The sequence below is a fragment of the Epinephelus lanceolatus genome, chromosome 13 (assembly GCF_041903045.1).
Source record: "Epinephelus lanceolatus isolate andai-2023 chromosome 13, ASM4190304v1, whole genome shotgun sequence".
Taxonomy (NCBI): Eukaryota; Metazoa; Chordata; class Actinopteri; order Perciformes; family Serranidae; genus Epinephelus; species Epinephelus lanceolatus.
In genome coordinates this window covers 29,444,683-29,458,342 of record NC_135746.1, presented here as the reverse complement: position 1 = coordinate 29,458,342, position 13,660 = coordinate 29,444,683, and the positions used below count along the sequence as shown (strand labels likewise).

General features: G+C 41.7%; 1 protein-coding gene across 25 annotated transcripts in view; it reads right to left on the bottom strand.

Moving 5' to 3' along the window:
• Nucleotides 1-13,660, bottom strand: part of afdna (afadin, adherens junction formation factor a) — a 133,802-nt gene that overhangs the window by 79,649 nt on the left and 40,493 nt on the right. For 16 of the 25 annotated variants that reach the window (XM_033648473.2, XM_078173961.1, XM_078173966.1 and 13 more), the window contains exons 2-8: nt 12,126-12,321; nt 11,887-11,999; nt 11,237-11,394; nt 10,828-10,988; nt 4,577-4,734; nt 1,991-2,075; nt 1,544-1,690 (exon numbers count right to left, since the gene is read on the bottom strand). In XM_033648473.2, coding sequence (XP_033504364.1) covers nt 1,544-1,690; nt 1,991-2,075; nt 4,577-4,734; nt 10,828-10,988; nt 11,237-11,394; nt 11,887-11,999; nt 12,126-12,321 — 1,018 coding nt within the window. The remainder of the gene's footprint in view (nt 1-1,543; nt 1,691-1,990; nt 2,076-4,576; nt 4,735-10,827; nt 10,989-11,236; nt 11,395-11,886; nt 12,000-12,125; nt 12,322-13,660) is intronic. The other 9 variants (XM_033648472.2, XM_078173962.1, XM_078173963.1 and 6 more) reach the window with 3 other exon arrangements.

The window sequence follows — 13,660 nt, the reverse complement described above, 5'->3', positions numbered from 1 at the left end:
CCTTTTTTCCCCAATCAAAGAACATCTGGGTGTACCAATTGACTGTAAATCTGATGTTTATGTTTAGATCACAAAGACATTTCCTGCTCTTCGCATCAGCATCATATCAAGAAGTAAAGCAAACTTTGAAATGAAAGGTAGATCAACATCATAATAAGGATAGACCGATACATCGGCCGGCCGATATTTGAGTTTTTTACTTGTATCGGCATTGGCCGATACGCGTGTGGGTTCGCAGATTTATTTTTCCCTGGCATGATTTACAGACAGGCATCCACGAGCAGCTCTGTGTTGCCGGAAGACCCTGCAGCGCACATGCAGCGAATCCTACTGTGTACAGTAGTTGCTGTTTTATTTATGCTTCAGCTTAAATATTTGTTTATTTTATAAAAACATTACTGGAAGATTTAAGAGCACTGAACTCTTTTTTTTATTTGAATGTATAATAATAATAATAATGATATTCTACCTGTTCTACCTCAACTTTCCATCTTGTTTTAGTATTTTTTACTGTTCATTAAATGTTTCTTATTTTAAACTTGAGACCTGTAATATTTATTATCATTGTGTCATTTTTTTGATGTAAATTGAGGGAGCAAAAGCAGTATCGGCCCCAAATATCGGCTCAAGAAAATCGGCAGTCCATAATCGGTCATCGGCTAAGGGTGATGGAAAAAACCGGTATCGGCATCGGCCCTAAAAAATCCATATCGGTCTATCCCTACATCATAAGGCATTTTTAAGTTGGTTAGAGCATTGTATGGTGGCTTTTTCCATTGAAAACACATGTTACACATGTTCTTGTGCAGGATTTACGGGCACTCACAAGAAAATGGCAGCAGGTTAAGACAAAGTTCATGAGATGAAGTACACGTGAGCATTTCAATTACCCTGGAAGCAGGATACTAAATATTGCACACTTTGCTGCCAGTTTGAGAGCAAGGTGGATAAAACGAGGTCGTCTTTTGTGACAGTTCCGCTTATAAATCAAACATTTTGTTTAGGAGCAAGTAAAAATTGTGGGCAAGTAGACTTCTGAACAGCTTGCCCAGTCAAAAAACATTCAAGTTGCAGCCTGGACTAATAATAATAATGCAAGGGTTAAAAGATGCTGCCATAAATAGTTATCATTTAAAAAAACAGCATACACTATCATCCTCAGGTAAATGCAGCTATTTCTAAGAGCTGTCTCCAATAGAGACTTCAGCGATTCCTGACCCCCTACGGTGACTTTTATATACTGAGGAAATCCTGCACTAGTAGGAACACAAACCACAAAAACAGCTGGAATCCATAATGCAGCCACATGTGATTCACTCACATTAGCAGGGAAAGTGAGACAGGCTTGCCTTTGAGGAACACTGATTGTTATTTACTGTAGTTGCACTGCTGCCTGCTGGCCAACACCACTCATAACAGCGGTGTTCATCAGAATAGCTGCTGCTGCTTCTTTTACTGCTGCTGTTGTACAAGTATGTCTGATGGAGCTAAGACATCACAAATACAGGAGCAGACATCATGGTGCTGTGTGTTGCGGTCCTACCTGGGCTCAACTCCACCAGGTAAGGCAGTTTTTCGGGCGGCAGGGAGCTGCTGCTGCCCTCCTTCCCTCGCAGGCCTTTATCGTCTTTTCTTGCCTTCCTCCCCTGGTAGTCCGGGGGTCTCTTCTTCAGCTGGAACACTAGTGCTCCTAACACATGAAATAATACAAATTTTAGCATGTTACACTGGAATGTTTTTCACCAAAAGATTGTTTAGTATATGATATATAGTAGCCCATGCTTGCAACAACACTTCTCTGATCCCGCGCAACAAACAACACAATAAAAACAAGGTGAGGAGCTACAAGCAGAGTTGTAATGACTGTAGGGCAACAGGAGGGGGCGGTAGCAATCAAGAAAAGAGGAAGAGTCTGAGAGAAGCATGCTGTAAATTTATTGTGTGGAACCGTGTGTGTGTGTGTGTGTGTGTGTGTGTGTGTGTGTGTTACCTCTGTCAGCAGGCCAGTCCCTGAAGATCTGCAGTGGACACTCAGTATCGTCCAGAATCACTTCCTTGCCTGACTTATCATCTTGCTGCAAAGAAAACAAACCAGAAAAACAAACTGGGTCAGCTGAGGAAACTAAAGCAAAACAAACTCCAGCAGTGACCAGCTCAGAGTTCACAGAGACGCTGTATTACAGAAAGTGCTTCTATTCTTGTAATTCACAGACAGACTTTGAGATGAGAAGAAGACTTTTAATTACTATTTCAGATAGCAAAAGATTACAGTTGTTCCTAATTGTAACTATTAAATGTTTCTTCTGTGGGTGTAGGCGTGTGTAATGTGCCCATGTCAAATAATGTGTCTAAGAGATTATTCATTGTTTGTTGTCATCTCACAACTCAGGCTTGTTGCCCCTTCAAAATACACACACATAAAACATAGAGTCTATTCATATTCAAATTAGAATAGAATTAACACAATAAAAACATTAAACACATAAACAAAGTACTAACAGTTTGCGCAATGTCTGTCATATGAGTATTTTAAATGATAGTGCAAAAAAAAACTGATTTATAGTGGGAATGAGGAATGATAGGGTTTAAAGATAATGATTCTTAGATTGAGACGAATTTCATATGCCATGATTTCCAAAGTTCCAAAGCTGACAATTATTAGATTGCTTGAATTATACAGTATTAGAGCTGCAATGACTAATTAATTAATTCATTTCTTGACCCCTCTATGACAGTAAACTCTCTGTCTTTGAGTTGTGGAAAAAATAAGACATTTGAGGACATCATCAGCCGGTTGTCAAAGCTGGGCTGTTGATGATTGTCTGCCGCCCTCGTCGGTGCGGGGTGTCTTACACCATTGCCCCTCGTCGGCTCCTGTCTACTTTTTTTGGCCTATTCAACATGTTGGCTCAGCGTCAGCCTTTGTGAATGAAATCACTCTGATTGGCAGTTTAGCTCAGCACACGAGAAGAAAAACATAAGTGAGGTAAGTAAACAAAAAGCTTAAGTCAAGAGGGAGTGAGACCCAAACAAACTTGTTATATAAGGTATGTTTGTTTTTCTTGAAGCAGAAACATTTTGTGATGGTTTGTGTTATTGTTCACTGGTGCACGATCAATATGCTCTGTTCTTTCAACACTGGATTGTGTTGGAAATGTGCTAACTTTCTAACCAGCATCAAGACAGTCTTCCAATTTCCCTTTTTTGAATAAACGATTACAGACTACTTATTTCTGCTGGTGTGGAGAATTATTTCCTCTCACAGGTGCAGAACGTATGTGTCAGCTGTAGGCAACTTTTCTGGCCAAGACACGGTAATGTCAGGAGACACAGCAGGGGGCCTTGGTTGCTGCTAGCTCTCTGAAGTCAGTTTGGTGTGTGTGGGTCTTAATAGACCAAAAAATGTAGCTTTTAATCAAGAAAATTACTAACGGATTGATATTGGTATACACTAAAAATACTTGTTTGGCTGTTCTCAGGCTTCATAAATATTGCAAAGTTGCTGTATTTCTTTACAAAGCTGCCTGTAGTCTACAGCCATCCTACATCTCTTCATGCAGTTCAGTCTCTATCTTGGTTAACACCAACCCCACCCACCCACCCCCCAAACATAAAAACACAAGCTGACATGCTACTAGCTCGAGTACTAGTGCTTATATCTCATGCTCACTAACCTAATGGACTTTCCCTGTGCTTCAGTCTCATCAGCAAATTGCTACTGACTATCAACAGTGTGTGTGTGTGTGTGTGTTTGTGTATCTGGGACAATGTGTGTGTGTGTGTGTGTGGTCTCTGGAGGGTCTTCCACTGTATTGGCTGTGGGAGCAGCAGTTATTTCATATGATTGGCCATAGCCAGAGTCCATCTGAGAGGATACATAATGGGAGAGGCTGTGGGGAGGGCAGCCAAGTTCACGACCACACAAACACATGCACACACGGAGCAAAAGACACACACACATATACACGCAGGCATAGAGCATCTGCTGCTGCTGTAGCACTCAGTCTGAAAGCAATTGAATTGCATTCCTCCCAAAGGTTTTAGTGCCAAGTAGCATTCTGTTTCAATCTGCCAGTCCGGTGAAGAGTGCATGCATCTGTGTGTGTTTTCGTGTGCGTGTGTGTGTGTGTGTGTGTGTGTGTTCTTGCGCATGTGACCATGACCTTGGCTGCCCTCTGCACACAGCCTCTCAGAAGAATCATGGAGGTGTTTATTGATGAGATGGGAAGATAGAAGGTTGTGTTCAGTAGAGAACAGGGGAGGATGTAGGTGTTAAGAAGTGAGCAGTGGCTGGCAGCACACTCACAAATAAATTCACTTTAAATTTGGTGCAAGTCAAAACATGACGAATAAGGTGCTGCGATCACATATGGGTGCACTCAATGTGACTTGATACCTGTTAAATAGTATCCACTGCAGCTGGAAGGGCTTACAACTCACAGCGCAGGCCAAAACTTGTATTTTCCTTAAAACCAAGTTCAACTTAAAACAGTTTAACTTGGCTTGACTTTAACGGGGGCATAACGGAGGATGGATGTGTTTCATGGTGGAGTTGTAGTAAGATAAGCATAGTTACCCGGGCAATGCAGTACTCTCTGGGGTTCTCCTTCTCCAGCCCGTACTTCTCCAGCGCCTCTACCACAGCAAAGTCAGCCGTGTCTCTTGTAGAGAGCAGGATGGTTTTATACGGGATGTTGGGCTTCAGACTGTCAGCGTATATCCGCAAAGTGCCTCCTGTAGGAAAGTGTGACACACAAATTTTGTTAGTTTTTGCACCCTGGTAACAAATAAAAGGCCAGATTATTATTTGCTTGGAATTTTTGAAGGGTGAAATAAATAATCTTAAAACAGTCTTAAAAAGTTTCCATAATAACTCACAGGGTTCAAAGACAAAACAATTGTCTCTTGGTAGATAGTTTCCCCCACATATGACATACTAACTCTATTAGTATAAGCCTATGACATTTTACATTGCATAAATTAGTCTAGCAGCTAGTGGACTTTTCCTCTATTCATATAAAGCCAGGATAAATCACACAGAAGATTTCAGCTGCAATGTCGTGGGGTTTTTATTGTTTTTACATTTTATTGTTTCTTGTCTCTGAAATCAGTGTAAAAAAGCTTCACTGCCGCTGAGGGAAATGGTTTTCAGACTGCAAAAACAAACAGGAGATCCACGTCGCTGAGACACAGTTTAATACATTTAGCATCATACTTGCGTTTGGCCATGTTGTTAGGCTAGTTTGCTGTCTCTGTAAAGTAGCTGTCTCTTAGTCACTCCAGTTGGAACCACTGGCATAAGCTACAGCGTACAGTAAGCAACTACGCAGAGACAGTTTAACACAGTAAGTATAAACCTGGCTCAAGCCATTTCCCCAACACTTTTTGTGTTTTACAAGTGGAAAAGTCTCTTTAACGACATTCAAACCGTCATCCAAACCCAAAGAAATGAAGTTAGCATAAGGCAAAGGGAAGCGTCTCTTGGTTCCCTTTTAGTACAAAAACTAAAAAGTTTTCCTAAAGTTAAAATTACATTCACACAGTGTTACCTAATTTTGCCAATCCACCATGATCTGAACATAGTATGTCTTCCTCAGTAATCCACTGCCAATGACAGGACAGTGGCCTGGACATGGATCCCAACAATGTTCTGTACAGGGACACTGAGTTGAACATACTACACATAACAGGAAATTTAAAGTGCTGAATTACATTTTTCCTTGTAAAAAGTAGAAGCACTAGGTGGAAGGGACTGCCTGTGGTGCTCATAAAATACATATAATGTACCACGCCGAGCCGTGTGACCGTGATGTGTCAACTGGAAATGATCACCTTCGTAAAACCCGCAAGGGAGTCTTCAGCAAAGCAAACAGGGTTTTGAGAAGCATTACATAAAATGAGCTTGTTTAAAATAGCATTTTCTGCTGGGAGAACGTCATTGTCTGACCACAAGCCATCCTGTCCCACCGTGTGTGTGTGTGTGTGTGTGTGTGTGTGTGTGTGTGTGTGTGTGTCTACCGTATGTGGACAGTGGTGAAAGCTGTTTTTAGAGTCGGTTCACTGGTCCATCTGTCTGTCTGGCAGAGTGATTAGGTAATGCTTGAGTCACTCATCGAACCAGCCAGCGTGTTTGTTTCATTCATTCAACATGTACAGTACAGGCCAAAAGTTTGGACACACCTTCTCATTCAATGCGTTTTCTTTATTTTCATGACTATTTACATTGTAGATTCTCACTGAAGGCATCAAAACTATGAATGAACACATGTGGAGTTATGTACTTAACAAAAAAAGGTGAAATAACTGAAAACATGTTTTATATTCTAGTTTCTTCAAAATAGCCACCCTTTGCTCTGATTACTGCTTTGCACACTCTTGGCATTCTCTCCATGAGCTTCAAGAGGTAGTCACCTGAAATGGTTTCCACTTCACAGGTGTGCCTTATCAGGGTTAATTAGTGGAATTTCTTGCTTTATCAATGGGGTTGGGACCATCAGTTGTGTTGTGCAGAAGTCAGGTTAATACACAGCCGACAGCCCTATTGGACAACTGTTAAAATTCATATTATGGCAAGAACCAATCAGCTAACTAAAGAAAAACCAGTGGCCATCATTACTTTAAGAAATGAAGGTCAGTCAGTCCAGAAAATTGCAAAAACTTTAAATGTGTCCCCAAGTGGAGTCGCAAAAACCATCAAGCGCTACAACGAAACTGGCACACATGAGGACCGACCCAGGAAAGGAAGACCAAGAGTCACCTCTGCTTCTGAGAATAAGTTCATCCGAGTCACCAGCCTCAGAAATCGCAAGTTAACAGCAGCTCAGATCAGAGACCAGATGAATGCCACACAGAGTTCTAGCAGCAGACCCATCTCTAGAACAACTGTTAAGAGGAGACTGCGCCAATCAGGCCTTCATGGTCAAATAGCTGCTAGGAAACCACTGCTAAGGAGAGGCAACAAGCAGAAGAGATTTGTTTGGGCCAAGAAACACAAGGAATGGACATTAGACCAGTGGAAATCTGTGCTTTGGTCTGATGAGTCCAAATTTGAGATCTTTGGTTCCAACCGCCGTGTCTTTGTGAGACGCAGAAAAGGTGAACGGATGGATTCCACATGCCTGGTTCCCACTGTGAAGCATGGAGGAGGAGGTGTGATGGTGTGGGGGTGTTTTGCTGGTGACACTGTTGGGGATTTATTCAAAATTGAAGGCACACTGAACCAGCATGGCTACCACAGCATCCTGCAGCGACATGCCATCCCATCCGGTTTGCGTTTAGTTGGACGATCATTTATTTTTCAACAGGACAATGACCCCAAACACACCTCCAGGCTGTGTAAGGGCTATTTGACCAAGAAGGAGAGTGATGGAGTGCTGCGGCAGATGACCTGGCCTCCACAGTCACCGGACCTGAACCCAATCGAGATGGTTTGGGGTGAGCTGGACCGCAGAGTGAAGGCAAAGGGGCCAACAAGTGCTAAACACCTCTGGGAACTCAAGACTCAAGACTTCAAGACTGTTGGAAAACCATTTCAGGTGACTACCTCTTGAAGCTCATGGAGAGAATGCCAAGAGTGTGCAAAGCAGTAATCAGAGCAAAGGGTGGCTATTTTGAAGAAACTAGAATATAAAACATGTTTTCAGTTATTTCACCTTTTTTTGTTAAGTACATAACTCCACATGTGTTCATTCATAGTTTTGATGCTTTCAGTGAGAATCTACAATGTAAATAGTCATGAAAATAAAGAAAACGCATTGAATGAGAAGGTGTGTCCAAACTTTTGGCCTGTACTGTACGTGCTGTATGTCTTTCTGTGTGTAAACATGTCAGCGTGAGACGTGCCCACAACATGTGGTCTTCTGTGGACCAGCTGTTGAAAACTGAAAGATCAGGTAAAATATATACTAATATTTATCAATAGTAAAAAACGTGACTGTAGGGCTGGGCGATAAAACGATAGCGATATCTATCGCGATAGACACATGATCGATATCAATAGAAAATACATTCGATAAAATGTCTAATAAAACAGGAAGAAAATCACCGTCCTGAACCGCAAGGCATTCTGGGGGATGCAGTTCCAGCGAGGGCTTCAGCCTCTCCCGGCGCTCCCGGCCCAGCTAAGCAAGTTTGGTTGCATGAACAAACTCACTCACTCACTGCTTGTAACGTACGTAACGTTCCAATATCCTGTTGAGTGAGACGCACACTAGCAGTTTAATGTTTGGTTGCGCCTTCGTGCCTCGTGTCTGCAACTCATAACAAAACAGTGAAAGGAGAAAATAGGCTCGTTCGAGATGAACTGCGCCTCGCCTGGAAAGTAGACGAGAGCAGGCGGCCGCAGCAGGGGGCGGTGACAAAAAGCCGCGGTGAAGTCAGACAGTTTCCTGACAGTCCGTACAGGAAGTCACAGACACACTTACATCCTGTCTGGAATGATGTCAATTCATTAAAAAAGTGATCAGACCCATATGTCAGTTTGTTTTCAGTCTCCAGTTGTTTTAATTATGATAGATTAATTTATTAAAATGTTTTACGGGTGATCTGTAGTTTATGTTCATGGTTTATCCTCCATTTGATATGAATTCTCCTGTAAATCAGCATCATATCAGTTTGACCTGTCCCCTCAACTACACAGGCTGAATAAACTGTGTTTGACTGTAAGGTTCATATTTTCAGAGGAAAAAAAATACAAGACAACAGCTTTCATTAAGGCTCAGTCAGATACAGCCAGGGCTTCACATCTGTACACGTTATTTTAAGTGTTAATATACAGTAGAGTCTGTCTAGGAAAGTACAGTTCGCCAGTTTGGCAGTACTTCGGATTTTATAATTCACCAGTATATTTATTTATTTGACTGTTTTTCATGGTTATGTTGACCTCTTTGTGTTCGTTTGTTCATTACTGAGGAAAGGTTACATTTAAAATAAAAGTGTTTCAATTTAACATTTTTTTCTTCCGGTCCTTATTTCAAATAGGTTTTAAAAAATTCAATAATTATCGATATCGACTGATATGAAACACTTATATTGTGATACATTTTTCAGCCATATCGCCCAGCCCTACGTGACTGTCTAGTTTCTATTCATTTCTTTATACAAGAGCTTCAGATGGTGATTACAGCTGCAGAACACCTCTATCAGCTGCATCTTTGAGCCAAGCTCACAGATAAGTCGAGCTCTGTCACACTGGATAAGAAGTAGCACTGAACTGTGATGTTCAGGGTCTCCCTGCAGATTTTCTCTAGAGTTCACGTCAGGTTTTGCTGAAGCCACACAAGGACATTCACACTTGCTCCGAAGCCAAACCAACTCTGAATCTTTGCATGATGTCATACTCACTCTGAGAGAAGGTTTTTATATTTGGCTTCACTTATTGTTCCCTCAATCCTGACCAGTTTGTCAGCTCCTACTTGCTGTAAGGAGTTACTATATATCCCACCAACGCTGTGCTACTTAACAGGGATGGTGTAAGCCAGGTGATATGTGCCACTTATTTTTGCCAGGTTCAGTACTCTTATTGGTAGGGATAGGTACTGAAACCTGATACTAAATGAGCCCTGGGACTAAATTATCAAAGACTGTAGTACTGAGAAGTACCGACATTAACAGTTCTTTTATCAAATCTTTCTAACATTTTGGTTTAATTTATTATCATGCTGCAGCCTCTCACCTTCATTCTGTGCTGGGGCTGACCTCCTCCACATACACAGACACAAACATGCACACCCACACCCACACGGAGTGGAGTCAGTGGCTTTGTTAAATACTTGATATATATTGGTGAAATACAGTTCTACGGTCTGTTATTTCTAAATAGTAGACAGCTGCCATGAATAACAGGCTGCTGTTTTAGACACAGTTCTGATCATAGACGCTTACTGGGAAGCAACAAAATCATTTTGAAATCAATAACATCATTTATCAAAATCAAGATTTTGTGCCAAGTCATCGATCTATTTAGTAAGTAGCCATGTAATAAGCAGGATAATATACAGTGAGTGGGTCATTATTGCCACTCTTAAGGGTGATTCAAGACCTTCATTAAAGGGTTAGGGTTGATTTCTCACTAATGACCCACTTGTTGTACATTATCCCCTACATAAGTCTCCTTTCAGTGACGTGTACAGCTGCATCAATCTCATCAACAAATGTCACAACTTTTCTGCCTCTACTTTTCATTATGGTAGCATTCCCATCCTTAATCACGCTTTCTAAGGTCTGATTGGTCAACTGCTTCTTCAATCTCTGGACTGTTCAACTGAGCAGAACACCAGTTCTATCTGAATTGCTGAACTAATCAGACATGTGGCAGACCATTATATATGTTTTACTCAGACGTTACTCAGACGTCTAGCTTCACTGCCATACAGATCTGATTAGCCGAGTGTTGCAGAGATGGCTGTCTTTATAACATGTTTTAAAATGTCTGCAGAGATGCTCCGGAGCTTTTAAAAATAAGTCATCGAGCTCTTCATTACTTCCTAGACCAAGACCCATCGTGCCCAGGTGCAGCATCTGGGCCCAGAGCCAGCTGTAGGAGAAGTCTTGGTGGTTTAAAACTTCCTCTAAATCATAATAATGAATCTCATTAAGCTTCAGGGAGTGTTCCTCATGCTCTTATCTGGATCTATGCCTCAAAAATGGTGACGTCATTGGCTTGTTTTTTTCTCTGACAGCTACTGTGAATTATGAGAGCAATGAGACTGTGATCTATGCATGACTGGATGGACTGGAGAGCAGCTCAAGCTGGGTTTGGCAGAAAAGGGTCTGGATACATGAGTAAACAAGACGTGTTGAATTAGGGGGGCAAAAAACCCTCAGTACCTGAGTCGGGCCTCCCATCACTGCTCATGAACTCCTGCATGCGTTTCTCTAGCTTCTGCTGACGTCTCCTCTTCATCACCACCTCTGGGTTGGAGATTGTCCTAGTAAAGCTGGTCTCCGGCATGTCCTTATAAACCTCTGCTGCCAGACGACTGTTTTCTCTAAACCACAGAACGAGGAAGAAGAATGATGAGGGAGAAGGTGGAATAAGTGAAAAAAAGAAGAAGACAAATGGAGGAACAGAAAGGTCGAAGTTTAAGTCTCTAATTCTTTCCTCTTTTGGAGCCTTCTGTGCTTTTCTTGGCATTATAAAAAAACACAAGAACCTCTCCAAGGACTGAGAGGATGTAAGGGCAGGACAGAAAGATGGATGACTGTGAGTGTGTGTGTGTGTGTGTGTGTCTCTTACCCGTCCTCCCGACTGAGTGCCTGCTCGTCTCCGTCGGGGATCCGCGCGAACTCCTTCTCCCTCTTCTTTTCCTTCTTCTTCTCCTTCTTGGACAAAGTCCTCTTGAAGTTCTGGATCACTCCATCCTTCTCCTTCTCTGGACCATTACTCTGACTCTTCTGGTAGAGAGGGGATGAAGAGTTAATGATGTGGTCTCAGAAGCTTTAATGTAGTCTTAAACCTTATTTTTTTATGTCTTCTTCAGTTAGTCATGTTCTGCATTTAATAGAACCATTTTTGACAGACAGACAAACCAAACCAACCACAAACCACAAACCGAAAGTAAGGACAAAATATGATCAAAATAATCTGTATCATAAAAATATTGCTAGTCAAGGTTGTTAAAACTGGGATAAAACCACACCTCCTACATTAATCGAACCCCCTTCAGGCCTGGAGGCGTTTCCCATAGTGATAGATACCTCACTCGGTTATTAGAGAACCGGGGTTACCCTGGTAACCTAAAGTTATCTACATCAACAACACAAAAATGTCTCCAAATACCAAGATATGTCCAGATATGTCAGATAAGGCATGTTGTTTTACTCTGATGGATGAATGACTGGATGAGTCAAACATGTTAACAGACAACATCGGACAGAGCAGCCGACCTTGGGAAGGATGTCGTTCTCGTTCTTCAGGACGAAGCGTCCTTCTCTGTCGTCTTTGTTCCAGTTCAGCTGAACAACCAGAGGCTTCTCGTCCAGGTCTAGCTGACGCTCTTCTAACACACAGAAAGACACACCAGTTTATCTGACAGTCAGTTACATCAAACTAATCTAATTTCTCATGTTAAGATGTTGGCTTGGTTGTGTGGGTCGACCCCTTATTGCCACTCTATGGGACTCACCGCCACTGACATGGACTTCATACAGGGAGTACTTTGGCGAGGAGAGCATCCTCATGTCTGGTCTGAACTTCTCAGCTAACGTTTCTATGACATCCTGTGTTGTCGCTGTGCTGGACACTCTGATGCACTTGGTGGCAAAGTTACCGGCAACCCGGTCCTGGAAGTAGAACCGCATCACGCCATGGAACTCTAAGTCCTGTTGAAAAGACAGAGAGACTGCTTGTTAATGTTTGCATGCAGACTATAACCCATTTAATATGAATATTAGTTCAGACAGTATATTCATTTAACAAGCCAAATGATTCAAATGCTCCTTATTCATTATTTTTACATTATTAATAAACGGAGCACAGTCATTATTAACGCAGGACTGTGCAGTGAAACAACTGCTCAGCAGCCTTGACTGTCAACAGAGGGGAGAAGTACTACTGGCTGAGAGCCAGGAAGTGGAGTGTATCAGCAGGTTGTGTGACGACAGAAAAAGAAGACTGTTGCATCATTTGCTGACCTGGGTGTCAAACCACATGCAACAACTTTTGTGCGCTAAAACTGCCTTCAATAAGACTTTTTCTTAAAAACAGGCAGTGCACTGTAATTACCAAAATTTCAGAATTATTTTTGAAAAATTCTCATGAAGTTTTATGGAAAGAACCCTGTAACTGGTATACATTATGGTGAAAATATACATTGCATACACTTCCAACTGATTACTTCCATTTACTCTGTTTTAAATGCAGCTTTTGTTTCTAGGAAATTACGGTTTTCCCTAGAGTTACGACCAAATGACAGTTCTTTCCAGAAAACCTCCTTACTTTCTGGCCTGTAAAATAAAACCTTAATATTTATTGTGTTTCAGCTTTCTTATCCGTTGTATCACACACATACACACACACACAGGCTCAAGCACAGCCAGTACCAGTGCTGGATGTGAAAGCAGCAGGCTGAAACAGACACCCGGGGCTATCTACACAGTAAGTGTATGTATGTGCAAATTTATTGCCTACATGTTGACATTTCCCTCTGCACATAGTCTACTATATAACAGAAATGTCTTCAACATCACACACCCAGTCCTGCTATAATCATATGTAACACAGTGCTGACACAGCAGGTGTGTGTGCGCAATCGTTAAGCTTCAGCCGTAAAACCGGCCTCGTATTTTATTGTAACTGCCATTAAAAAAACGTCTTAGAAAGCCTTAGATCTCAGAGGGAGCTTGTAGATGTTAAAAAGCTAGTATGTGCTCAAAATTAATAGAGGACATCATCTCACTCTCAGGAAAAAACAAATCCCGAGCAGGAAAGAAAGGAATGCTGTGCAACACCAGTGAAGTCAAACTGGATGCTTTAACTAACGAAGTCATGCAGCAACAGCCATGTACAAAATAAAGGAAACACAGTCCCAATCTGAGGCAATCAAACACCACAATCTATAGCTCATACACTTGCATACATATCTCTAAAATAAGAGGCATAGGTAGCTGGGACTGTGTTCATGTTCCTGTGTCCATCCCCTGAAGGGCTTTTGAATTAAAA